Source organism: Rhinopithecus bieti, unplaced genomic scaffold, assembly GCF_001698545.2.
Source record: "Rhinopithecus bieti isolate Rb0 unplaced genomic scaffold, ASM169854v2 scaffold_36840, whole genome shotgun sequence".
Classification (NCBI taxonomy): Eukaryota; Metazoa; Chordata; class Mammalia; order Primates; family Cercopithecidae; genus Rhinopithecus; species Rhinopithecus bieti.
In genome coordinates, this window is record NW_016816502.1 from 1,817,874 (window position 1) to 1,845,808 (window position 27,935).

A 27,935-nucleotide genomic window follows, 5' to 3' on the forward strand; every position below is an offset into this window, starting at 1 on the left:
TTTTTTTTTTTTTTTTTTTGAAATGGAGTCTTGCTCTGTCACCCAGGCTGGAATGCAGTGGTGCAATCTCGGCCCATTGCAACCTCCACCTCCCGGGTTCAAGCGATTATCTTGCCTCAGCCTCCTGAGTAGCTGGAATTACAGATGTGCACCACTATGCTTGACTAAGTTTTGTATTTTTTAGTAGAGACAGGGTTTCACCATGTTGGCCAGGCTGGACTTGAACTCCTAACCTCAGGCAATCTGCCCGCCTTGGCCTCCCAAAGTGCTGGGATTACAGGCGTGAGCCACCATGCACGGCCTCTCTTGATTTACTTCTCTCATTACTTTTTGTTCTTTTAATTTGGAAACCCACCTCCTTCCTCAGTGTCGTTATTAAAAACCCACGTTACAGGTTCATTAGGACTGAAACATTCCTTCAGAGCTGAGCTGACCAACATGTTAGCCACTAGCCACATGTGACTATTGCACACACGAAATGTAAAATGTGGCTGGTCTGAAATGATGGTATAGATATGAAATTCACAGAAGATTTAGAATACTTAAGAAAGAATGTAAAGTATCTCACTAATACTTTTTTTGGTATTGATCACCTATTGAAATGGTAATATTTGGGTATACTGGGTTAAGCAAATGTACATTAAAATTAATTTCATCTATTTCTTTTTACTTCTTTAATACTAGAAAATTTAAAAGTACCTATCTGGCAAGCAATATAAAACTACTAGCTAGTGCTGCTTGAGAGTCTTAATGTCTGTATTTTTTATATCTGTGTAAGCATGAACGCTGTATTAAAAACCCAATTTGAGTAAACACCCCCGAATTACTCTTCCATTTCTCTTTTCTCTCTTCTGACCCCCCTTCCCAAGTCATTATCATCTTTCCTTTTTTGGGGAGTTTAAAATAAAGGGGAATTTTTTCTTTTTTGATTTAGAAGTAGGCATGAGACAAATACATTGAAATATAATGGGGATGTAAGAAAAACGGAAAGTAAGCAAACTGCCTATAGACAATCTGTTAACAAAACACAATAATATATACACCTGGACAAGCAACAATCCCATGAGGAAAGCTAGCAACTTTAATTAATTCACCTACAGGCACTACACTGAGAATTGTTTCTTTCCACTTGAGTGTAATTGTGCTGCAATGCTAGAGTGAGCTGTCAGGAGTTTTGCTTCTCTTATACCAGAACTGTCTTCAAAGGCTCACTTTTATGTGTTATGTAAATGATAATTAATACATGTAACACATTGACAACAATAATAAGCATAAGTTTGGGAGCCAGAGAGATTCTAGGTTTGATTCTGGCTTTGCTAGTCGCTAACTCAATGGCCTGGGACCAGCAACTTCACCTCTGGAGCCCTATCTACTAATCTGTAAAATAGGAATAGGAATAGTAGGACCACTCTCTTCCCTTCCCTGCACTGCCCTGCCCTGCCCTTGTCCTTGCCCTGCCTTTTCTTTTCTTCTTTCTTTCTTTTTTTGAGACAGAGTCTCTGTTACCCAGGCTGGAGTGCAGTGGGGCAATCTCGGCTCGCTGCAACCTCCACTTCCCAGGCTCAAGTGATTCTCCTGCCTCAGCCTCCCAAGCAGCTGGGACTACAGCCATGCACCACCACACCCAGCTAATTTTTTGTTTGCTATGTTGGCCAGGCTGGTCTTGAACTCCTGGCCTCAAGTGATCCAACCATCTGGGCCCTCTCCAAGTGCTGGGATTACAGGTGTGAGCTACCATGCCCGGCCAGGACCATACTTTCTGATGGGTCAACATCCTGCCTCTGCTCCTAGCCATTCTTCACTCTCATCACAAAAAAATCTGTTCTGCTGCCAGGCTCTGTGGCTCGTACCTGTAATCCCAGCACTTTGGGAGGCCAAGGTGGGTGGATCACTTGGGGCCAGGAGTTTGAGACCAGACTGACCAACATAGCGAAACCCTGTCTCTACTAAAAATAAAAAAAAAAAAATTAGCCAGGTGTGGAGGCACGTGCCTGTAATCCCAGCTACTCAGGAGGCTGAGGCAGGAGAACTGCTTGAATCCGGGAGGTGGAGATTGCAGTGAGCTGAGATGGCGCCACTGCACTGCAGCCTGGGTGACAGAGCAAAACTCTGTGTGAAACAAAACAAAAGCAAAAACAACAAAAAAACTGTTCTGCAAATGATTGTGTCTCTGGCTTTCATCAAAGAAATTTTATTCCTCACTTCAAACCTTGTGAAAAGAACTTTGAGAAGGTCACTGACCTGAGCATTTGACATTTGTCCTCTGCAGTTTGGATGGACCTGAGGAACTGGTCTCTGATTCAGACTGTTGAACTTTTAAGGTGGAGAATTGTGGCTTACAGAGTGTATTCATGGTGGGCAAGGACAGAAGGTTGGTTAGAAAATGCCTGCACTAGCATTATGTACAGGGAAAGGACATTTGTGTATTTCTGGCAGAGCAAATGTAGGGTGAGAAAGCCAGCCATGAGCTATATTAAAGGGATTTGCCCAAAAGCACAAATGGATACCAACAGTGAGGGACTCCTTGCAGAATGCTGAAAATCAGGGCTTTCAGAGGGAACATAAGCAGTTAAGGAATCTTTGAGAAACCCTTGAATGTGACCCAAGAAAAAGGGTCAACTTTTGAATACCTGGTAACCCACAAAAGCAGCAGTGAAGACTTAGTTTTATACTTGGACAATATAGCACCGTATGCTTAAAATGGTTTATAATTCATTCACCTTTCTCCAGCCACATTTCAACCCCATTTCCCCGGATAGCTATATAAAACTTCCTCAGGAACCTGAACTCACCCCTTCTTGCTAGGCTGAGGTTCTAGGCTGGGACCAATTTGGGGAGCCTCTGGTCTTCTCTAATTTCTGTTCCATGCAAATTGTTCTTGGTCCCAGGGAATCATTAGCTAGGTAAAGATAAAATGTCCCTTAGGAACACTATCAACTAGAACCCACATTATTCAATGAGAATGTGTGCCTATCTGCTATATTAACCAGCACCACGTGGGAAATTCAAGCACTGTATAGAACACAGTGGGTTACAGTTTAAGCCCATCATGATGAGCTGACCTTAGTCTGCTTAAAGACTAATTCTGGAATGGAAGAAGGGGACCAGGAGGAAAAGGTGAGGATGAGGCAACAAGACTATTCTGTGTGACATATTCAAATGCATGCCAATAAATGTTAAAATAAGATAATAAAAATTAAGTGCTAAGGGTACAAAAAGGCAAAAGATCACCTTTTGCCAGGGGAATTTGAAGGGGCTTTGTATAGGAGCCCATACTCTTAAGGACTGTAGAGGTGAGTATCTGAAGACGAAGAACCTGGGACTTCCACATTAGTAAAGGAAGCTAACTGGGGCAAGAGGTTAAGGAGAAAAAGTTGGATTGCTAGGTAGGGGGTAGATTACGAAGATTTCCCAGGGTAAGGAGCCCAATGCCCATGGGAAATCCATGCAGTAAAATCATGATTCCTAGGGGAAGCTTCTAAGCATATTCAAGTTTTCACTTATTTATTTTGTGTTGCGAGGGTCAAGGAATTCATGCCAGACTGTTTCAGGAGAGGGAGTTAAGAAGGGACAACGAGAGGGCTATTATTTTCCCTTCTTTCCAAACACCAGGGGCACACTACCGACACATTTTGATTTTAAGATAAAATTCTTATGGGTAGATAAGATTTTAAGCGCTTCAAAGTGTTTCAGTTGGAGGCAAGGGAAGAACTGCGATGACATTTCTCCCCCAGACTAGGGGTGTTTGATTGAGTAGCAGCACAGGGTATTATTTCCAAAGTACCACTAGTGATGCAATCATCAATCCATCCACACATCACCTACCTATCGTCCATTCCATAAGCCAACATTTTTGAATGCTCACCATGTGTCAGGTCCCATACTGTGTTTCTGAGTTGCAACAATGAGTAAAACTGTCCTTACTAGTGTATGTCCTTGAGTTGGGAATGGGGCAGAAAGATGAAACAAAAACAGTAACTTTAATTTTTATAGCTGAGAGATGAGTATTTGAGGGCTCCTTATATGACTTCTTCAGTTTTTTGTATGTTTAATAATTTCCCTAATAAAGTCAGATAATAAAAACTGTCCTTTCTTTCAAACAAGGGAGCTAGATTTGATAGATGCCTGTATCACAAGGGCAAGTCCAGCCATGATATTAATCCCAGGATATTAGTGGAAGAGAAGACCCTGTGGCAAGATGGGGAAGGTGGTCAGGAAATGCCCTTCTGTGAAGGGTAAACGATCTCTAGAAGTAATTATTCAGATTAAGGAAGCCAAAAGCTAAACACCTGACTCAGCCTCAAACTGGGTTTGGAGGTTCTCACAGGTCAGGGTCGGGAGTGAGGAACTAGCCTCTGCCACATTACTTTCACTTTATTTATCTCCTTCTTCCCCCTTTGCTTAAATGTCAACAAACATCAAAGTTGATGTTCAGATTCAACCAACATTTCCAGAGCACCTACTATGTATCAAAGGCTTCTGGTTAGAATCTGCCTGTGTCACCTTACAGAGAGGGAAGGCCGAGAAGGCCTCAAGCCGTGGAGAACGTGACTCCATTAGGCAAAGGCAGGTTAGGAACCCAGTCCCTCCAAGTCCAAGTCAGAGAAAATAGGTCAGAAACTTGGAATCAGTGGTGGATTTAAATTCCGACTACTTTCGTGGGTTTCGGCAAGTAAATGGTCCTCTCTGAGTTGGCTCAATTTCTCCACCCATAAAAAGGGTACAGTAAGACCGTGGAAGGTTGTAAGGACCAGAGATTCTGACTGTCAAGATCCTGGCACTTAGCGAAGGCTCCATTAAATGGCAGCCATCATTCTTGGCCAAGTGCGGACGCACTCTCCCGGGCACGCCTCCCGCGGGGTCCCTCAGGACAGGCCGAGTCCGCCTCCGCGGCTCCGGTCTCGCAGAGCTCGCGCCAGGTGGCCCAGCATCTTGGTGCCCGCGCCCCGAAGCGAGCGAGGAGCAAGGGCGGGTTGGATGACCAAGGTCTGCCCTGGAGGATAACCCCCCAGCCCCTTCCACGCTGCCGGCGCAGGTGAGGTTTTCGGCCCAGGCCAAGGGGACTGCGACCTCTGGGGAGGTCGAGGAGGAGGGCGCAGCCGGGGGCCTGGAGCGGGGCTCCAGAGGGCGCTCCCTCCCTCGCCCAGGTTCACCCCAGGACCAGCCTCGGCGCCGGGGCCCGCGGGCTGCGCGCTCTGCGGCTGCGAAAACCCGGAGAGGCGGATTGGAGCGCGCTCACCGCGCTCGCAGCCAACTCCTCCGCGGTCCGGCCGCCGAGCTGGGCATGCTCAGTGCGGACGCCGCGCCGCCGTCCGCCAACTCGGAAGCTCGCGCTCCCGGGCCGTGGGGGCGAGAACGCCGGCGGCGAGCCGGCGTCGCTCGCCGCCCCCAGACAGTGGGAAACTTCGCGGCGTTACCGGAGCTCGTCCGGGCGAAGCAGATACCTCACAAATAAAATCATAATCCAATTCCCCCATCCCAACCCGAATGATGGAGGCTGCGGCGGCCGGAGTGACCCCGCCGCTGCCAGCCCCAGCCCGCTAGCCGCGGACCAACAGGTAAAGTGTTGGGGGTTGAGGGCGGAAGGGAAGAGGAGCTGGGGCCGGGGGGAGGCGGCGGGCTGGAGGAGCCCGAGACGCCTGCGGGCTGGCTGCCCCCGTCGGCGCTCACAGCTATCGCTCCTCACCCCCTTCCCCAGCCCCTGGAGGGACTGTAAAGGGTTAAGTCGGCCCCGCGCCACCGTGAGCACGGCCCCCTCCAGCCGCCGCGACCGCCAGCAACGCGCCTCGGCGCCTGCCCGGAGCCGCCGAGGGGGCCGGAGCTACAGATGCGCCACCGGAGCCTGGCGGGCGTCTAGGAGTCACCGGCCGCTTCCCACCGGCTGCATCCCTGCGTCTCGCGCCCCCTTCAGACCTCCCTCCCTCTGCACCGGCCGGGTCCGCGCCCAGGTGGCGGGGTCTGCGGGGCGCGTGGCGGCGGGGGAAGGGTCCCTGCCGGGGAAGAGAGGCGGGGGCGGTCCGCTCCGCAGCTTCTTCCCGGGAGAGGAGGGCCACCCTCGCCTTGGGCGAGCACTTGAACCACTAGCCTAGGCGCCAAGAAAAGTTTTTTTTTTTTTCAGTGCCCCCCCACCCCATGCTGCGCCCAGCTGGGGTGGGTTTGGGTCCATTGGTGAAAAAAGTCACACGTTCCCATCAGCTGCTCCTCCCCCTGGGGACAGGGTGTGGGGGGAGCAGAGGCGGCAGGCGCCGCGGAGGACCCTGGCCGACCTCTAGCCCCTCCGCCGCCTTCGCCACCGGAGCGGTGCATCCCGGGGCTCGAGCGCAGCCGAGTACCCGCCGAAGGCTGTCCCCATCAGTGCGTGTCTGCTGCCGGGCAGCGGCAGCATCCAACCTGCTTTATTCCTGCCTGCAGCGCCACAGCGAGCGAGCGAGCGAGGAGGGGGAGAGAGGGAGTCTGTCTGCAAAGTGCTGCTCCCTGGTGCTCAGAGGCGGCTGCTCCAGCTCCAACTCTCATTCATTTCGCCGGTTAACATGAGAGATCATGGCCGCCTTCGGGCTTCTCAGCTATGAGCAGAGACCGCTGAAGCGCCCCCGGCTCGGGCCGCCCGACGTCTACCCACAGGACCCCAAGCAGAAGGAGGTAAGGGCGCCGGCGGCCTCCCCGGCAACCGGGGCCGCGCTCTGCAGCGCTGACCCGGGGCCAAGTTGGCCCAGCGGGCATCGCCGGCGCTGCGGGGATAGAGGTCGGGGAGGGGGATTAGAGGCGGGGGCCGGGCTAGTGGTGCTGGGCGATCCCCCGGCGGCGGAGACCGAGCGGCTGTCAGTCCCAGCGCTCCACTGGGGCGCTCGCTTTCCGTGTGCCGGTCGCTTTCTCGTTGCCGGGCCTTGCACGGCGCCGCCGGGCGCTTCTCGGGCTTCTTCCCTGCCGAAACCCTGTTCGCTCTCAACCGCTTCTGCCTGCTTTATTTTTCTTCTTGCCGCTTCGGTAAATCGTCGTAAACTTTTGAAAATGTTGGAATGCAGTGCATCCTACATTGAGGTCTTGGGTTTTGCGTTCGCTGGCCAGGGACGAAGGTGGGGGGAGCTTTTCAAATTTTCAGTTTGGAATGGAAGTCTTTTTTATCGAAGTGATGAATATTTAGCTCTCTGAGTACACCTCTGTAACCCGTCTACCCTTTAAAAATTAAAATTAAGGAGAAACACTGATTTTCGTCTCTAGAGGCAATTGGCTTAATTGCTGGAGGCTGTTTTGTATATGTAAAAGCAAGCGAGTTACCTTGGGAGGGAATGGGTCCCAGGATTGCTTATTTCTTTGAATGAAATTAATTGGAGACACCTTGACTTTTGCGCCAGGTACACTAGCTTCAATGGCTAGGGTAACCAAGGCATTTTGTAGCTATGTATCTGTTTGTCAGGAGTTAACAAGTAATTATGTAACAAGTCTCTAGTTATAATGATCACCTTTGGCTACACCATTTGCCCAGGGACTTGCCTTTCTTTTCTTTTCTTTTTTTTTTCTTTTGATCACCTGCTACCCAGCTGTGCTTTCTGAGTTTGCCAGCTGCAGTCCACCCATCTTCTGTTCAGCTAAACACTGACCACATTTCAAAACTTACCTTTCTGAGAATCTAAAAACCCTTCATTAAAAGTTTGTGGGCCCACTGATAGCACAGAAAGGGCCTTGTAAACCAGACAAGGAGGGGTCCTTAAGACTTTCCTTTTGATAAATGTATCTGTTTCATTAGGAGATTAAGTGCTTGTTCTGGCTAAACCGTCTTGCTTATAAACGTGTCTGAGAAGTAAGGAACAGCAACTCCTTTTAGAGGTTTAGCACACTAAATATGCTTGAGCATCAATGGAGTCACGCAGATGAAGCTGGGAAGGTTTTACAGGTGGTTTCCAGCACTAGCTTTACAGGATGGTAGAGGTTTGATAAGATTACCCAGATTTTTTCCCCTACCCATTACCCCACCCTGCTACTCCAACTTAGAATGAAGTTAATGGTTAAGGACTGGAAATAATAGAGAAGCTGAGGATCAAGTGTAAAGTTAATAGCTTAAAAATTATTAGGAGGAAATTCTTAAAGTTTTGATAGGGACAGGGACATTTCGTTGGTTGAACTTTATCATCTTGTAATTAATGTCTTACTGTGTCTTTCCAGAGGGCAGCATAATTGATGGCATGATGGATTGGGATGCTGTGTGGGCTTATTTAGCATTTGTTCTTCAGGCCAACGCTCATTTCAGGATTGGGTCATCTGTGATTCTGGAAAGAGTAATTTTGGATTTCAGGGTCTCAACATTTTATGGCGTTCTGAAACTGGAAGCGACCTTAGGGACTACTTTTTATAACTTCCTTTTGACTAAGTGAAACAGGCCTGGAAAACTTGACTGGTTCAACCAAGGTGTATGGGTGAATAAGCAGAGGAGTTGTACCACCAAACCAGTATTTATGTCAAAACTAATACTGCTTTGAGGATGATTTATGCTAAATTATGTTCTGATGTTATCACCTTTCCCCCAAGGCAGCCAATGTTTCATCTCTCTCAGGCGGACAGAGTTATGTGTAGCTGTAGCCAAATTTGGGTACAATATGGAACAGGTGCTTGGCTGTTCTTGGGTGGCTGGTGAGTAGAGTTTCCTAAGCTTTAGTTATTTATGTACTACCTCCCTCAAGATTTCTACCCTACCCCTGTACCACCTGTACTTTTATTCTGAAGTTTTCTTTAAACTAATTTTTAAGAAACTTTGTGTTTCCTGGGCAGTAATACATATGGAGTCATGGATTTATTGCAATATATGTATATATAAAATTTATATTAAATCATGTATACATACTATTTTAATTTGATATTACATGCACACATGTATATGATTATACATAATAAAATGAGAGCATTACTGTTAACACTTTAAAAGTTCATCTGTGTATGGAAAACAACAGTTGTGTTCCATTAGAGATATGTGTGGTGGAAAATGCTGATTTAACGGAGGAAGTGTGGGCTTCCAAGTTGGGCCGACCTGGATTTAGCTTTTTTTTTTTTTTTTGCAGTTGTGTGGCCTCGGGCAAGTTGCATAGCCTCTCATTTGTAAATTAGTTTGTGCACTTAAGAAAAAATTCCAAACCAATATTTGTGTGAGAAAAGCCCTCCTCCTAGTAGAAGTTATTCTTGTCACCATAAATGTAATTTTTATTATTGTTGTTAACCAGTGGTAATAGTATTTCAGAAAAGGGCTCCAAGCAGATAGGGTAGAACCCTTGAATGAAGACCCATGTGGAGAAGTATGGGGGTGGGGGGGGGTGGAATATGGAAGCTTTAACCTGCTTGATGGATTGGTTATATTTATTTGAGAGCTTGCTGTGCATCAGCATCCTATAGGACTTCATTATATATTGTGTTACAATACTTTGCCTCCTGCAAATAGACTGTCCTCAAGCCTTTAAAACAGGAAATCAGAAAACTGGCAGTCATCCTTGAGACCTCCTCCTCGCTTATACCCCCTTCATCCATCAGCATCTGTACATCCATCCGCATATCCTGTTCAGTTCCAAAATATATTTCCAATCTACCAGATGCTCCCCCGTTTCACCAGTATGCTTGGTCTCCCTTCTGGCTTCAGGGTGACTTCTCTGCCCCAGTGTTCCTGCATATTCTGTTCTGGCCTTTCTGCCTGGACACCTGTCTGTCTAGCCACCCCCTCACACTCAGCATTCCAGCCAGCTCTTCTCACCTTAGCCTGTGGTTAGAAAGGTAGGCTCTGGAGCCAGTCTGCTTGGGTTGGGACCCTGGCTGTCCTGTTTATGTGCCCCTTATTCTCCCTTTACTTCATTTTCCTTCCATATAGAGAGTGATAATACTAAACCCATAGGGCTGTTGGAAGATTACCTGGATAATATATGTAAAAAGCACTTAGAACGGAATCTGTCATAGATTCAGCCCCTCTGTTTGCTGTCATGAACTACTGTCAGGCCTGCCCCTTCATCATTCAAGTCTCAGGCTTTTCTGGTATATCATTTACAATTATATACTTATTTGCATCTTGCCATCTCCCCCCAATAGGTCAGTTTCATGAGGGCATGGATGAGGTCTATTTTGGCGTGGCAGAAGTACCTGGCACCTGCACATTTAGTTCCTAGAATGCTGAGGGCACAAATATTTATTGGAACATGAGTAAATGTGGGATGAATAAATTAAAAAGGGAAATCTGGTGACTGAGGGGTGTTGGGGAAAGTCAAGGTTAAAGCTGAAAGTATCCTTTGCATCTATCTGCTTTGGAGCCTAGGTTAAGGCTGAAAGTACAAATAAGGTCCAGAAGTAGGAAGGAAGAGGAGGTTTACTCTGGGACAAAAGAGACCGAAATAGGGCCAGGCACAGTGGCTTATGTCTGTAATCCCAGCACTTTGGGAGGCCAAGGCGGGTGGATCACCTGAGGTCAGGAGTTCGAGACCAGCCTGACCAACATGGTGAAACTCCGTCTCTACTAAAAAATACAAAAATTAGCTGGGCATGGTGGCGGGTGCCTGTAATCCCAGCTACTTGGGAGACTGAGGCAGGAGAATCGCTTGAACCCAGGAGGCGGAAGTTGCAGTGAGCTGAGATTGTGCCACTGCACTCCAGCCTGGACGACAGAGCAAGACTGCGTCTCAAAAACAAAACAAAACAAAACAACCAAAAACGAAAACCAAAACAAAAAAGACGCTGAAACATTTGAAGAGTAAATATGTGCAGAAAATCAAATTTGTTAGAAAAATGGGTTGGGGCAGTAGTGAGATTTCCAGGAATCAGGAGCGGTAGAGCCCCACCAGCAGGGACCTACAGGAAGAATGGCCTGGTGTGCAGTGCAGGGGCTGCCCGAAGATATACACAGCATGACTTAGGAGAGCTGGTGGTGATGGTGGTGTCTGCATGCAGATATCCCAGAATTGTGGTTCTTCAACTTCAGAGGACATTCAGATTACTCTGAGGGCTTGTTAAAACAGATTGCTGGGTCTCTAAGATTCAGTAGGTCTGAGGTCAGGCCCCAGAAATTGCACTGGTGACAAGATCCCAGGTGATCTGATGGTGCTGGTCTAGGGCCCCACTTCCATAACCCTGACTTAAAGGGAAGGCATCCAGTTCTGCAGGGACTAGAGCATTCTGCCTGATACAAGCAGGGCTGGATTAGACTTCTGTGTATGGCTGAAGTTGCAGTAGTTTGGCTTAACAGCCAACTCAGCCAAGACTTGGTGTGCTTGTCCCAGAATTTGTGCCCTCTCTTACTTCAGATCTAAGGGAATGGACCAGGAAGTCTCAGTCCCCTCCAGTGGCTTTTCCATTACACTTGAAATAAAATGCAAACCCTTTACCTTGGCCTTCAAGGCCCTACCAGTCTGGCCCTTGTTCACCTCTGCAATCATTGCCTGCAGCCAAACAGCCTGGCTTTGCTAGTTCTGGCTCCCCGACTTACTGCCTGTTTGACTCAGCTTCCTCAACCATGGAATGAGGTTTGTATTTCTTCCAACTTCATAAGGTTGCTGGGAAGAGAAAATGAGCTAATGTATGCAAAATGTGTGGAACTGTGTCTGTCACAGAGGCAGCACTCAACACAGATCAACCACTATTAGCTGATCCCTTATTAAAGGATGCTGCGGGCCTCCTGTTGTACTTGCCATAACAGCCATAAGATCCTGCCTTTCAAGATCTGGACGTTGAGTCACCCCTTCCAACTTGCTGTGTGGTGGGCCCACAGGCTGCCTCTCTCTTCTTCCGACAGTCCTAGCTTTTTTGTGTATAGGTTCCTGTCCCTTGCTCCCTGCAGCAGTTTTGTTTCCTGTCATTTGGTTCATAGCTCAGAAACCCCCACAAGGAGGCCTTCCTTACAGCCCATCTTCCCTCATCCTTGCCAGTTCATTTCCCTGCGTTAATATGTTTTGTAGCGCTTGTCACTGTCTGAAGTGCAATTATTAGGATGCTGTTCTCTCCATGGCCTGCCTTCCAGCTGGAATGTAAGCTGCATGAGAGCAGAGGCTTGTCTGTGGTGTTCACATCTGTGAATGGCCTAGTGCCTGGGAGTAGACTAGGTGCTCAGTAAATACTTCATGAAGAAATTAATAAATGCATGAAGAACTATTAATGAGCAATTGTGAGTATTTATAACATTTGACTGTCTCAGTGCTTGGTTTATTTTGGTAACTCCTGTTTTCTTGTTAGCATCGAAAACCCTTAAACACATCAATGCCTGTTTAGAGGCAGCTGGGGAAGTGGAGTGGGGGAGGTGGAAAGTTTGTTTCTTCAAAAGGGGAGGATGTTGATAAAGTTTTCTGGGACGAAAGGACAGGTTGACCAGTTGACTTAGGGGACCAAAAGAGGAGGCAAGGGAGATTTGATTTCAGAAAGCTCCTCACTTGAGACTAATTGGCTGGCCCCGAGGCACTGCTACAGACCTCCCAGAATCCCAGTGTTCAGGGAGGGACTGATGTTTGTGTTTAACTCATGCCTCAGGTGACTCTTGGGAGAGGAGCAGTGTAGGAAGCACTGGTTGAGAGGTCCTGCTGTTTTCAGCTTCTCACAGTTTGCTACCCAAACTCTGTGGTCAGGGAGGAGGAACTCAGCTGGTTGTCATTTTTCAGGGCCTGCCAGCATTTGCAGCTGAATGTGAAAGATGCTTGTTAAAAATGCACATATACACTTTGGGGAGACCAAGACTGGAGGATCGCTTGAAACTGGAAATTTGAGGCCAGCCTGGGCAACATAGTGAGACCCCCATCTCTACAAAAAATTTAGAAAGCCAGGTTTGGTGGTGCACACCTGCTGTCCCAGCTACTAGGGAGGCCAAGGTGGGAGGATCAGTTGAGCCCGGGGGTCAAGGCTGCAGTGAGCTGTGATCTTGCCATTGCACTCCAGCTTGGGCTATAGAGTGATACCCTGTCTCTTAGAAAATGCAGATAAAGTGACCCACCTCTACCCCAGACATGCTAAGTCAGAATTCTGGGAAGGAAGCTCAGAAATTTGCATTTTAAACAAGTTTTCTAGGTGATTCCAAAACATGTCAAGCTTGAAAACCTTTGCTTTAGTTTGCTGTCCTTATCTGTAGAGAGCATTGTGAACTGGGCTCCCCCTTATTCCTACCTGCTGCCCCTGATTTGATGTATTAGAATCTTTTGGACAAATAAGTACCTTTTGGTACTAAACAGTGCCATTGAGTTTAGTTACTTTCCTCCTTGAAGTTCTAATAACCATGGTTCCCAACATAGGTTTGTTTTCTGTTGCTGTACACAGTTTATAGCAGAGGAGAGTTTTATGCCTTGGTTTTGAAATAGCTATATCTCCCTCCTGCATGCATTTGGCTAAACTGGGGGATAAGCGAGCAGATCTTGCTTTGTTCCATGAAGCCATTTTTTGAACTTGTCAGGGTTGTGGAATTTTCTTTGACTGTGTCCCTGGGTTCTCAGTTTTGCTCTTTGGGGACCCCTGTAAGACGGTCAGTTAGGGGTACAACCACTGTCCTTTAGCTTGTCAGGTATTTCCCTTGGAGTAGCACCTGAGGAGATGAAATGGGATCCTTTAGGAGGTTGGAGGTCCACACCATGAGATCTGGAAAGTAAACTGCATTGGGTGAGCACGAGGTAGGAGAGGATGAGGATGCACAGAGTGGAAAGATTCTACTTGAACCAGTTAGTGCCACCCGCAGGTGCGTGCACATGTGTGCGTCTGCCCATACATATATGCACCCTTGTGTGAAGACAGAGCTCCTCGTTAGTGTAGTAGCGAATTAAGGAAAAAAGAAAAGCAGAAGTGGACGCATAGAGTAAGTGCAAACTACAAGAATTGTGATGTATTTCTTCTGAAGCTCTCCTCTGATGAGGTTCTGGGAACACCATTCACAGGGCTTCTAGACTAGGCAGGAATTTGAGAAGTTGGAAGGATCCACAAGAATGAACATGATGAAAGATGTTAAAATGTTAGGTCTCTTGAGCAGTGAAGGAAGGGGTGATTGACTTAGCCTGGAGAAAAGCTGACTTCAGAATCTGAGAAAAACCAGGTGGAGGGAAGAAATCCAAGGGAAATGCAGAGGGGAGACTCTTACCTCCTACATATTCCTCCCCAAAAAGGGAGCATGGAAACACTTGGACTTTTAATTACCTTTAGATAATTTCTAAAGCTGGGTGATGGTGACAAGGGAGTTCATGATATTGTTCTCTTTCTCTTAGAAAATGTGTATGTATATGTAAAGAACTATGTCATTAAGTTATACCACAGCTTAATTTTGACTTAAAAATACGTATACACAATCTAGAACGATTACCACTCACATACACACAGTTACCTCTGGGGGATAGGATTAAGGGTGATTTTATTTTCTTCTTTGTACTAATTTGTATTCCAAGCTGTAACAATAGATATGTCCTACTTTTGTCATTGGAGGAAGTACATTAAAGAATAATTATTAGGTAACTTTGACTGATTTAGAGAAATGGGTTTCTGTTAGTTCCAAGCCAACCTAGAGCCCCTTTAGGTGATGCCTAAAGAGGGATCTCATAGGGTGTAGAATAGGCAGAGGGATCTCATAGGGTGTAGAATAGGCATTTATGTACCTGCGATCTGCCAAAAGCTGGATAGGACTAGAGTTAGGACTGTTAGGTGATCATTCCAGCTCTGCAACTTGAACTGTGTGATATCCGCAGTTGGGTCGTTTTCCTCACCTATAAGCTGCAGAGAATAATATCTGATATATAGAGTATTTAAAATGTGAAGCAGCATTGTGAACTTAACTTTTTAATCAAATGTAAGGTATAATAAATTCAGTGACCTGCAGGAGCAGGTTTATACCAACTGATTGTTAACATTTCAGGAATTTCATGAAATGGTTGATACCATGTTGGTAGCTTGAAACTGGCTATACAATTCAATAGTAGTAGTATTAACACCAAGGAAATTGGCAAATGCTACAAATGAGAACTTAATTTCATTCTTTTTTTTTTTTTCTTTTAAATTTGAGACATAGTCTTGCTCTGTCAACCAGGCTGGAGTGTAGTGGCACGATCTCGGCTCACTGCAACCTCTGCCTTCTGGGTTCAAACTATTCTCCTGCCTCAGCCTCCCGAGTAACTGGGATTACAAGCACACATCACCATGCCCAGGTAACTTTTGTATTTTTAGTCGAGACGGGGTTTCACCATGTTGGCCAGGTTGGTCTCGAACTCCTGACCTCACGTGAGCCACTGTGCCTGACGACTTTCTTTCATTCTAAGCTGGTCAACATTTACCTGCATACCACCGGGTGTAGTTATAGGTGGCAGACACTTTGTTGGCTACTTCACTGTCATTATTATCCTGCTTTTCCCTTGCCTGCTTCTCACTAAAAACTATTTTTTCTTTTTTTTAAAGCCAGATCCTAGCAGGGCTCGGTAGTGCATGCCTGTAATCCCAGCTACTCTGGGGACTGAGGTGGGAGAATCACTTGAGCCTACAAGTTCAATATTAGCCTGGGCAACACAGTGAGAACTGATCTCAAAAGAAAGCCAGATTCTCACTTTCCTAGTTTCCCTTGCATGTTGAGATAAGCATATAACTTAACTCTGGCCCAAGAAATTTAATGAAAATCTGGATTCCTGGAAACTTTTTTTTTTTTCCTGTCTGATAAAAGTACAGGCACAGAAGGAGAATGCCATCTCCTGATGACCTGAAGGCTCCTTAGTTTTCTATCTTTGGAAAGGTAATGAAAGAACATAGCTGGAGCTGGGGCAACCATCTTACGGCCTTGTGGCAACAAGCTTATGGGCAAAAGACAACAAGAGGAGTCAGTTGAGTGGCTTTATGAATTTGCTAGGCTGCTGAACTGACCTTGGGACCACTTCTCCTTGGACTTCTTTTTAGGTAAACAAGGCATAGCCATCCTCATGGTTTAAGCCACAGTTGGACCATATGTCTCTTGTAGCCGTGTAATGTTGTCAAGGTACTTTCTGTTTATATTTTGGTATCCTTGAATATTCGCAGCATGAGGGCCACCCCCCTCACCCCCTTTTTTCCCCTCAGGGATTACACATTCCAGGAACTCTCCTGCTCTTTGGCTTCATGAGGAATACATGTCCAGAAACAAAGAGCAGTGGCATCTTGTCCATCAGGCAGTGCATTGTGGCCTGGTCCTATCAGAAATGGAGGGGGAACTGAACAGCCGCCTCCTTTATTTATTTCTGTTTCTGGCAGAAAGTGTTTTGGTGGGAAGGGAGGAAGAACCCTGTTCTGTTTTGCCTAGAGAGGGAGATTCTGTAGGTCTGCTATTTTGGGGGGAAGCCATGCATGTTTATAGATAGAAGGGAACTTTGAGGTGGATTGTTCTAACCTTCTCATTCAATACAAAAGGAAATTGAGTCCCAGGCAGGTTAAAGTGACTTGTCAAAGCAGATCTGGGCCAAGCACTTGTGTGCCCTGATTTGTTCTTGCAACTTTACTTGGCCTCTCTGTAAACAGCCTCCCCTTCTGGTAAACACCCTCACGTTGCCCTGGAAATGAGAATCACTCTGCAATTTAGGGCACCCAGTGCCTCTGTGAGAGCTGGGAACTCTTCAGCTCACCGCTTGATCCTCTCAGAGCTGGCCAGATCTTGTGAGGTGTTTCCTGGGCAGGGGGAAGAATACTTCAGAAGCTCATGCACTTTTGTCGTTGTGTTTTTTGATAGAAGGTTCCCAGACCTATCTGCAGCCTCTGAGGATAGCTCTGGCATTGGCATTTGTGGGCTGTGTGCGTGTGCTGGAGGTCATTTCTCTCTAGTTTCAGTTTCTTGGTTGAGATACCCCCTTATTTATGGGTAGCTCTCTTGAGAGAGAGACGCACACAAGTGGTACCAGTTGCCCAGTTCCAGGAAGCAACACATACATGACATTCTGTATAAATGGATCTTTCTTAGTTGTACAATGCTGTGACCCTGAGAAGAGGAGAAAAATTTTAGCCCCTGGATTTTATTTTCCATGTTTTGCACAAAATCTTACTATAACACATGCATGCCAAACAAATTCAGTCATTCAGCAAATGTGATTGAACACCTTGTAGGCTCTTTGACAGCTATGGCACGATGAGGACAGGACCACAGACTTGTATTCCCTACTGCGTCACTGACTTCCAACGCAGTGCCTGGCCTACACCTAGAACTCAAAACTTTCTTTTATGAATGCGTGTAAGAATCCACAAATGCTAAGAGCATTAGATACAGTCCTGGTGCCCCAGGCCTTCAGTCTAGAGCAGTTGATTTCCACTGGTGAGGGGCGAGGGTGCATTTTCTTTCTCTCTCCTCAGGACGTTGGCAGTGTCTAGAGACATTTTGGGTTGCCACAACTGGGTGTGTGTCTTGGTACTTGCATCTAGTGGGTAGAATCCAGGGATGCTGCTAATGTTCACCAATGCACCAAACAACCCGCTACACCAAAGGCTTAACTGGCCCCTGCTATCAGTAGTTCCAGGGTTGAGAAACTATCATCTAGAGGAAGTGATGGACCTGTAAATGAGGAGCACATATTTCACATATTCTTTAAGAGGAAGGTGCAAAGTGCTGTGGAAACCAGAGGAGGGGGAGTGACCCATTTTTCTGATAGGACAGATAGAAAAAGAGATTTTTGAATCTGGAACTTGGAGGGTGTGTAGGAGCGGATGGGGTTGAGGATAGGGAAGATTCATTCCAGGGAGAAGGAGCAGCACATGCAAAGGGTCACAGGCCAAAATGACGTGGGTGTGCCTTGGGCTATGGGCCTGCCGCATGGTGCGGGACATCCGGGGGAAAGCTGGGTTGGTGTGGGAAAGAAAGGTGGGATACAGTCATGGGGATCTTTACTTTGTGGAGGCTTTTAGATATGGTGGAGGAAGCCAGCCACCGTTCAAGGGTGATAAGGGAATGAGATTTAAGATGATTGAGGGTCGCGGTTTCAAGGGACAGTGCCTCTGAGGGTCATATTAAGGCAGAAGGATTGCCTAGCTAGGTGGTCCTTCACATTCAGAACTGGAAGTGGGTGATTGGTTTCCTGTGGCTGCCATAACAAATGACCACAAACTGGGTGGCTTAAACCAACATTCACTCATTCCCTCACAGTTCTAGAGGCCAGAAATCTGAAATCCGGGTGTTGGCAGGGCCACACTCCCTCTGAAGGCTCTCGGAGGAGACTCCTTCCTTGCCTGCTCCAGCCTGCGATGGCTCCAGGTGTTCGTGGCTTCTTTGACTTGTGTCCACACATCACTAATTTTTGCCTCCATCTTTACATGGTCTTCTCCACTGACTGTTTTCCTCTGGGTGTCTCCTAGAAGGACTCTTGTCATTGTATTTACGGCCCACCCAGATAATCTGTGATGATCTCATCCTTAATTACATCCGCAAAGACCCTTTTTCCGAATGAGGTCACATTAACAGGTTGTGGGATTTGATGTGAATATCTTTTAGGCGAGTGTTTTTTGGTCTATGGGATTGGGAAGCTCGGGAAGAAAGGAGGGGTGTATTAGTCTGTTTTCACACTGCTGATAAAAAGACATACCTGAGACTGGGTAGTTTATAAAGAAAAAGAGTTTTAATGGACTCGCAGTTCCACGTGACTGGGGAGGCCTCACAATCATGGTGGAAGGTGGAAGTCATGTCTTACATGGTGGCAGGCAAGAGAGAATGAGAGCCAAGTGAAAGGGGAAACCCCTTATAAAACCATCAGCTTTCATGAGACTTACTACCAAGAGAATGGTATGGGGGAAACCGCCCCCATGTTTCAATTATCTCCCACCAGGTCCCTCCCATAACATGTGGGGATTATGGGAACTACAATTCAAGATGAGATTTGGGTGGGGAAACAGCCAAACCGTATCAAGGGGTGAATTTATGAGAAACGTTATTTGGATGGCAGAATCAATAAGGTGGATATGTGAAGTAAGAGGAAGGAGCACAAGAATTTACCAACACTGTTAGCTTAAGCCAGTGGTTTCCAAACTTTCTGCTCTTGGGAATGCTTTGCAGGATCTATTAAGCTTTTATTTATGTAGGTTACATCTCTCAATAATTACTGTGTTAGAAATTAAAACTGAGAAATTTAAATATATATTAATTCATTAAAAAATCATAGTCAACCAATTTCATGTTAAATTGTGTTTTTTAATGGAAAATAACTTTTTCCCCAAACCAAAAAAAATAGTGAAAAAAGATTGGTATTATTTTACATTTTTGCATGTCTCTTTAATGTCTAGATTTTTGTATTTAGTTCTGCATTCAATCTGTTTTGAGACATTATTTGGGTTGAAGAGCATGAATAAAGTCTGGCGTTTCACAGACAAATGTTGAAATGTTCTTGAGAACTCCAGAGGTGTTGGACTTGGAAAACTACTTGTTTAGACTATTGGGTAGGTAGATCAATGGTGGTCCATAAACTAACATGCCATAGGGAACAAAGTAATTTAACTGTTTTCCAAGGATGGGGTGAGTGAGGGAGGGGAGGAGAGAATTAGTTCATTTCTGAATGTTTCCAATTTGAGGAACCCCTGGGGAGTCCAGGTTGAAATGTATAGTGGTGGAAGCTAGAAGTCTGGATTTGGTTGTGATGTATTCATAAATAATTGAAGTCATGGGTGTGATTACCTGTTGAGAGTGTGCAAAGAGATGGAGGATTGTATGACCTGGAGAGATGGAACTTTCTAGGGATAGACTTCCTGGACTCTGTCAGGGGATCTCTGAGGAGGGCAGTTGACAGGGATTTATGGGTGCAGATGCTAAATGACCCAAAGAGACAGTTAACATCAGTGAGACTCCAGCTCCATTTGCCTCTTCTTATTTTTCCTAGATCTGGTTATCAGGCTGAGCAAGGCTGAACTGGCCCTGAGGCAGAGGATTGAGGACCCAAGGGAAGTGATAGCTTTGACCTTGTAATAAATCTCTTCCTCTTAGAAAGGAGGGGAGACAGAATTGACACAGAGCTCCCCACTTACCTTGAATTTTCTACAGGCATTTCCAGAGTCAGTTGGAATGTACCAAGCTTTCTCCCTCAGTAAGAATAACTCTGCCTTCAACCCATATCCAGTGTGCTGCGGATCAGCTGTGCAGCTAGCTACCTCCTTGTTATCAATTAAAATTTGGTAGAATTTGCTGCTTTCCTTTTCCAGCCTTTTCATTCATGGATAATCTAATGAGGTTGTTGAGATCTGGACTATTTAAGTCATTGGCAGGAGTGAAGAACTAATAAAAATGTATTTTGTTTGAAGTGTTGTTGGAATTTTTTGCTAAGATGCTAGTTTACTTAAAGGTATGGAGGATCTATCAAAACTGTGGCCGAGGCATTGCTTAATAGTTTATCATTCTCCTGAGTTCTGCGAGGAAGGTTAATATTGACATTGTTTAGCTGCTGCTGCTGCTGCTGCTTTTTCTTCTTCTTCTTCTTCTTCTTCTTCTTCTTCTTCTTCTTCTTCTTCTTCTTTCTTCTTTCTTCTTTCTTCTTTCTTCTTTCTTCTTTTCTTGTTCTTTTTTTTTTTAAATAAAGCTTCACACAGTGCTATTATTTGACAGTATGGAAAATACTTTTGGGGTCAGAGTTGTTTTTACTTTGGTCAGTTTCAGACTATGTAAACTCCCTCTTGAAAAAGATTCTTTATGAATTGGAGACACTATTTACATTTCTACTACTCACTTGAATCTGCTTTTAAGTTATTAACTAATTGAAATGTTTTTGAAATTATATTTTCATTTACTTAGTACTTGATATGTGTCTTCCACTGTGTTAGGTCATATGGGGGTGTAGAAAAGAAATAGAAGCCTCCTGTCTGTCTCCTCTAAAAATGTGCTTCTCAAAATAACTGTGGTGAAGGATCAGTTTTTAGAAAAATTAATTTTCAATCTGTTATAGACTAATATAAAAATGAATTACTAGGAAAATGAAATGCTGCTTGAATGTAGTGGTAATGTCAAATTGCTGTAAAAGTTTCCAAATACTCTCAGTTTTTGCACATTTCATGTTGAGGACCAGTGACAGTATCAGACCACACTCGGGGTGGTAGCAATGCTCTATAAGTTAATGTCGGTTTACCTACCCACATAAAACAATTTTTAAAATGACTGATTTATTAGTTTTATTTATTTATTTGAAAATTGATGAATAAGATAACATTCTGTATAGTATACAAAGTGCCACATTACATTATGATAGCCACTATTTATTGTGTTGGTTATTCTGAGTGCTTTAGGTGTTTGGTTTTGTGCCAGCCTCATGATACCTATGAGGTGGGCATTATCATCTCTTGCTTACAAATGAAGAAACTGAGGCACAGAGAGGTACTTAATTTGCCCAGGGTCATTGAGTGGCATAGTGATGGAGTTGGACTCCCTGAGCCCATGCTGTAAACATTCTGCTCTGTTTATATAGTGAGTCTAAGAATGCTGCGTGAGTTCAGAAAAGAGAGGGCTGGATACATGGAGGTAACACTGGCAGATGTAGGGTCTTGAGAGAGGCAGGGCCTGAATGGGTGGGACATGCTGTACCCGCTCATGAGAAGAAGCTGGAAGGGAGGAGAAGGGAGGCAGTTTATCTGCAGATCAGGCCTGGTGGAGCGTCTGCTGGAGCCCCAGCAGGTTGGGGGATGGGGGGTGGTGGTGACCTCATGTGGTTCTGCTGTTAGATTTATCTCACTAGGTCATGCCTAATAAATCCAGTGTGGGAGAGAGTGGAGTCGGGGAGGCTGGGAGGGAGACGATTCTAGTAACCAAAGCATGAAGTAAAAAGAGCCCGACTGATCAGGGCTTTAAATAGGACTGAAGAAGAACTGGCAGTTGGTGACAGATTGGTCAAAGGAAAGGAAGAGAGGCGAATAGACAACGCTCATATTTCTTCGAACACTGTTCAGCTAGGATAGTAGGCCCTGTTGCTTGAGGACCTCAGAGTGATACAGTTTTGTACTCAGTCTTCAGTGATGGGACAGGCATTTGAATTCCTTGGGTGCTGAATTGGAATGAATATTCAGACTCCTACCCACGCTGTGACTTCTAACTGGTATTAACTGGTTTAATTGAAGGTCTTATTATTAAAAGGACCTTGTAGCTTTGGTTTATACTGCTTGTCCTATGCTTTAAATCTCCCTTTAATGCCTGTTACTGACCTCCTTGTGGGCTGCTTGGGTGATGGTTAATCACCAAATTTGCTTGGAAGGTTTACTAAGCTTGGTGGAGGTGCAAATGAGCAAGCCCCCTGAAAATAAAAAGGGTGGAGGCTGAGAGGTGCTAACAGAGGTTAACTGTTCAAACTGGTTTTTCCGAGGTTTACCAGGGGAAATTTGTTTCCTTGGCTCAAAATTACATGTTTAGACCCTCTGTTTCTGAACAATTGGCCTGAAAGTAATGAACAAAATTGCCACCACCGACAGCAAAAAAGAGACATTTCCGTTCTCTTTCCCCTCTTTCCCAAGCAAGAGGAAGTGAACGTGGTTCACTGCAACCTCGACCTTCTGGGCTTAAACAGTCCTTCCACCTTTGCCTCCTAAGTAGCTGGGCCCATGCCTGACTAATTTTTATTTATGTTGTTTTTTGTAGAGACAGGGTCTCACTATGTTGCCCAAGCTGGTCTTGAATTCCTGGACGATCAAGTGATCATCTCGCCTGGGCCTCCTAAAGTGTTGGGATTATAGGCATGAGCTACTGCACCCAGTCTTGTTATTTTTCATGAATTTGCAGTACATTTGGTGGGGAATCATTTTTTTCTCTCCTACAATGTGGCTTCCTGCAGATGTGTGCTGAGTGTGGGGTCAGAGATGGAATTGAGGTGGGAAAGAAGGATAAAAGAAAGGAGCTACATAATGGATAAGTGTAAGTCAATTAACTGGACTGCAGAGGACAGAAACCATGGCTTATGTTTGTGTTCTCTGCCCTCAGATCACCTAGCACACTAGCTTGTTAAGTACTCTGTGAAAAACGATTTAAAGGAAAAATTTGTTATGTAAGATTGCAATGCAAGAACTATATGGCATACCTCAGCAATAAAGGATCTAAAGAGAAAACTATCTTTTGAGGCTGCCTTAAATATAATTCTGGGCAGAATAAACTAGCAAATACCTTAAGTCTTTCTTGCTTTATGAATATGCAAATCTAAAAGTTCAAGTATTTTTCTCCTGTGGTTTCCTAGATTTTTTTTCTGAGAGCCACATCCAGGTGTTTGATATCAGAGAGTGATATGCATTTGAATGTGATTTGAATATGAATTAATTAATGGGATACAATTATTTAGATAAGAGTGGAGTAAATGCTGAGTATATTTAGATATAATTGGAATCCGAGGCGCTCTCCCACTTTTAAATGAGGGAGGAGGAACTGCCTGTCTCACTAGGACACTTCTGGGTAGGATGAAGGAGGTTGTCATGGGAAATTGGCACTTCTGAGAGCTGTGTGTTCAACACTTCATTCATGGTGGACATTTCCATCCAAATTGAATTTACTGAGTAGTCAGTCCTGTGCTCAGTTTGGGCCATATGTACTGGTCATACAAAAGATCATCATTGTAATGATGGAGATACCATTTTTAAAGTAATTAGTGTGCATGCCAGTTACTGTGTTGATTGTATCACAAAGATTTCTACTTATCCTTTACAGTAGACATGTGAGGTAGGTGGGATGATCTCCATTTCACAGAAGAGAAAGGGAGACAGGATTCCAGTTTAAGTTTGTTGGAATCACACTGTGCTCTCCTCAAAGAATTCACTGTCTTGGAGCGTACATTGGACCTATTTGGGGCTTGCTTCTCATATGGCCACCTAACCATCCATTTTACTTCTCACCTCTCAGCATCAGTTTCTCAGCCTATAAAATGGGACACATCCTGCCTAAGCCACTTGTCTGTTATGAGGATGGTCATGAATGTGCTGTTTAAATGTGAGGGAGTGGTATTATTACCATGATTTTTTTTCTTTTTGCCTGCTGTAGGTACAGATGTAAAGGTAGTATTTGCGTTTTGTGTTGAGCTCATATCCTTTTGGTTTTGTTGGTTCCTACAGTTAGTGATTGATGGCCTGTGGTGTGATTTGGATGGGGGGTGAATGCTGATAGCAGTACAGGTGACAGTGGATGTAAAGAGCTGACTTTCATATGTGGCTTTGATGCAAATGTGGCTCTGGTGTTAGAAGGATTGGGGCAAGAGAAGGACAAGGTGACCTTTTAGGGAAGTCCTGCCTCTCCTAAGTCAGGCCCCTACCTCTGGCCCTCTTCAGGAGGCTGGTATTAATGCTTTCTCTTGTAAATATTTTGGTTGCAATGGGGAAATTCTTCCCCAGGCTCCTTTAAAAAATTTCTTCAAACAGCTATTAAGTATCATGTCAAGTAGAGGAACTCCAAGTAGGAATCAGTCCCCATTGCTGTGCAGTCAGCGGCCGATATATCTGCTTATCCAGAGCCTTAGTAAAACTGCTTTTCTTGGCCATTGTAGACTCTGCAGTAATGGTCCCCATGCTGCTGCTAAATGGACTGGATTCTGGTTTTAGGGGGCAGTCTTGCCATGAGGAATAGAGCAGAGCCTGCCCTCCCCTACCTGTATGTTTTCGTTTCTTAGGGCTGCTGTAACGAAGTACCAAACATTGGGTGGCTTAAAACAACGGACATCTATTCTCTCATGGTTCTGGAGGCGGCAAACTTGAAATCAGTGTATACAGGGCCATCCTCCCTCTGAAGCCTCTAGGGCAGGACCCTTCCTTGTCTCCTCTAGCTTCTGCTAGCTCCAAGTGTTCCTTGGTTGTGGCAGCCTAACTCCAGTCTCTGCCTCTGTCTGCACATTACTGTCTTCCCTCTATATCCGTTCCTTCTCATATGTGGACATTAGCTGTGCCAGATTAGGATCCGCCCTAATTCAGCATGAGTATCTTAACTTGGCTATATACACAGAAACCCTATTTCCAAAGAATGTCCCATGCACAGGTACGGGGATTAGGACTTTGATATATCTCTTTGAGGGATCCAGTTCTACCCATCACAGTGTGGCTCCAGGGCCTCTCTCCAGATCCTCCTCTGCCCATCTTCCTGAGTTGGTCTGGTACTAGCTATTGCCTTCTAGGGCCTGGGTTGGCAGGTCATCCCCTCCTGTTTTCTCAGGAGCTTCAACTTATCTGCCATCTCCCTTTCTTCCTGTTAGCTTCAACTGCTTCCTTCACCGCCTTCTTCCTGGTGTGAATAAAACATGCACCAAGCTCTCATATCTTAGATCTCCTACCCTAGACCCCCCATTTTTGCATCTCTCCTCCTCTTTCTCCAGACTTCCAGAAGCATCCGGTGTACTCACTGTCTTCCTCACCTCCCACTTCTTCCTCTGCTCTTTCCAGTCTGGCTCTGCCCTCCTTGTTCTGCTGAGACACCCCTCTCAGGTCACCTGGAATGGCTGCATTCCCTGCAGCACTTGATTCTGTTGCTCCCTCCCTTTGGGAAGCAGTTTCTTCCTTCAGCTTCCGAGGTAAAACACTCCTAGTTTCCTTCTCTCCTCTCTGGCCACACTGTCTCAGTCTCTTTTGAAGGCTTATCCTCCTCTAACTGGCTATTAAATCAATACTGGATTTTTCCCAGGGTCTGTCCTAGGTCCTGGTCTTTTCTCACTTGATCTTCTCTCTAGGTGATCCCAGCCATCGCCAGGCTTCAGTCACTAGCCATATGCAGACAACTCACAACTTTACGACTCCAGTCTAGACTTCTGTAGACCTGTATAGCTGAGTGCCTACCAGAAACATTTTCTCTGTGTGTCTGATGCCTCAAACTTACGATGTTTATACCTGAACTTGTGATCTGCTCCCCTTCCTCTGCAAAAAGCCCCCAACATGGGGGAGATATACCATCCCAAAAGTCTAGGACATCCTTGACGACCTTGCTCTTTGTCATTCTATCCAAGAAGTCAACGTAAATCCTGTTCGGTTTCCCTCCTAAATATCCCTCCATTTCTTCCCTCTCTTTACCTCTACCACCACCATCTTGGTCCAAGCTACTATTATCTGATATTCCAACTCTCATGAGAGCCTTGTGTCCGTCCTTCCCTTCCCTTCCCTTCCCTTCCCTTCCCTCCCCTCCCACCCCTCCCTCCCCTCCCCTCCCTCCCCTCCCCTCCCTTCCGTGACAGGCGTCTCACATATATTGGCCTTAGTTAATCTGAAACTCCTGAGTCTCAAGCAGTCCTCCTCCCTCAGCCTCCCAAAAGTACTACGGATTACAGGCATGAGCACCATGCCCGGCCTGTCTTGCTTAAAACCTTTACTTTCTTAACAGAGTTCTTTATTTGGTTCACAGACCCTGCATAGTCTCTCCCCCAACCTGTACTGCTTCATTCTTATCTTTTACAGCTGCATTCCACTTCCTGCTACTGCTATGACAGCATTCTTTCTTTAATTTTCCCAACCCTGCAGACTTTATCCATGCCCATCCTCTGTCTTTCGTCTTGTCAGGCACACATACACCAATGATTGTTATGCCTTCCTGATGAATTGACCTTTTTATCATTATGACTTGCCCCTCTTTATCTCTGATAATACTTTTTGTCTTGAAGTCTACTATATCTGATGTTAATACAGCTACTTCAACTCTTTTATGTTTATTGTTTGCATGGTATATATCTTTTCCATCCATTTACTATCAACTTATCTGTCTCTATATTTAAAGTATGTCTTTATATTTAAAGTATAGCCTGTAGTTGAGCTCTACTTTTTTACTCATTCTGACAATTCCAGTCTTCTAGTGTTGGAGTCTAGAGTCCATTGAAGTCTTTGTCCGTGAATATTTAATTAGCATTTAGTGTGTGCTTATTGATATGGTTGGCTTTGGGTCTACCATTTTACTATTTGTTTTCTGTGTCCCCAGCTTTTTTTTTTGGATTATTAGACTATTTTAAAAATAACTTTGTTTACCAATTGCATTTTAGTTATACTTGTGTTGTTTTTCAGAGTGGTTGCTCTAGGAATTACAATCTATACCCCAACTATTCATGATCTCCTTAGTGTTAATATCTTACCATTTCGTGCAAAATATCAGAACCTTACTACGGTAAGAGGCTATCCTCTTGAAGTTTAACTCCTACTTTGCAGTCAGAGCTCAGGTCAAAGGCCACTTTTTCAGAGCATTCTTGTCTAACTCCCCAGACTGGTTTAAGCCACTATTATGTGCTTTCTGAGCAGGCACTTTGGGGTATTTATAACACTTGGAATTCGCTCACTGTGGAATCCCCTGTACTTAGCAGAGTCTGTATGCATAATTATTTGTTAATCTAATGAAGGACGGGGAGCCAGCCCTGAGTTGTGGCTTGAAAAATATAAAATATTTCATAATAATATACTTCGGGGGTGGGAATGGCATGATGTAAGGCTTAGAGGTTGAAAAGACAGTGTATGTGGGGTGGCATACAATAAAGTAGATTAAACGAAAGTTAACATATAAAAATAGAAAACAGCTATAATAACAATAGCCACCATTTATAGGGCATTTAATAATGGACCAGCCACTGTGCTAAACTGCACATTTAATCTTATGTAACCTCAGTCCTGTGAGTTATTCCTGTCTCCTTTCAAACAAAGCCACCAATGTACAGAGATCAGTTACCTTAGTCTCAATCGTAGGTAAGGCTATGCATTCAAACGCAGATCCATGTGACTCGCACACTTAGAATGGAAGCAAGACTGGAATGCTGGGCTTGATTCTTTAAGGCTGTGAATGCCAGTCCTAGGTGACTGTGTTTTGATTTGGGGCCAGAGAAAGTGGGGAGAAGACCAGAGATATTATTGAGGGTTTGTAGATAGTTATGCTAGATGCTGCTTTTGCCCTTCTCGGGGAAAAGAGCAGAAAGCCTTCTGATGCTTTTGGATAGGGGAGTGCAGAATAGAAAACTGTTTCCGGAAGATTAATCCAGGGCCAGTAGGCATGCTGGACAGGAGTGAAATGTGTGTGGAGCAGTAGCCGAATCCTGTTGTAACAGCTGCCTCAGTTGGTGGGGGTGGGGTGGGGGGTG

The 27,935-nt window shown here is 45.2% G+C and overlaps 1 protein-coding gene across 1 annotated transcript in view; it reads left to right on the forward strand.

Annotated features, from left to right (window-relative positions):
* Positions 1-5,285: 5,285 nt before the first annotated feature.
* MED12L (mediator complex subunit 12L) overlaps positions 5,286-27,935 on the forward strand; it is a 352,689-nt gene continuing 330,039 nt past the window's right edge. The window contains exons 1-2 of the mRNA XM_017854932.1: positions 5,286-5,558; positions 6,412-6,639. Of these exons, the coding sequence (XP_017710421.1) occupies positions 6,541-6,639 (99 nt within the window). The 5' untranslated portion in view covers positions 5,286-5,558; positions 6,412-6,540. The remainder of the gene's footprint in view (positions 5,559-6,411; positions 6,640-27,935) is intronic.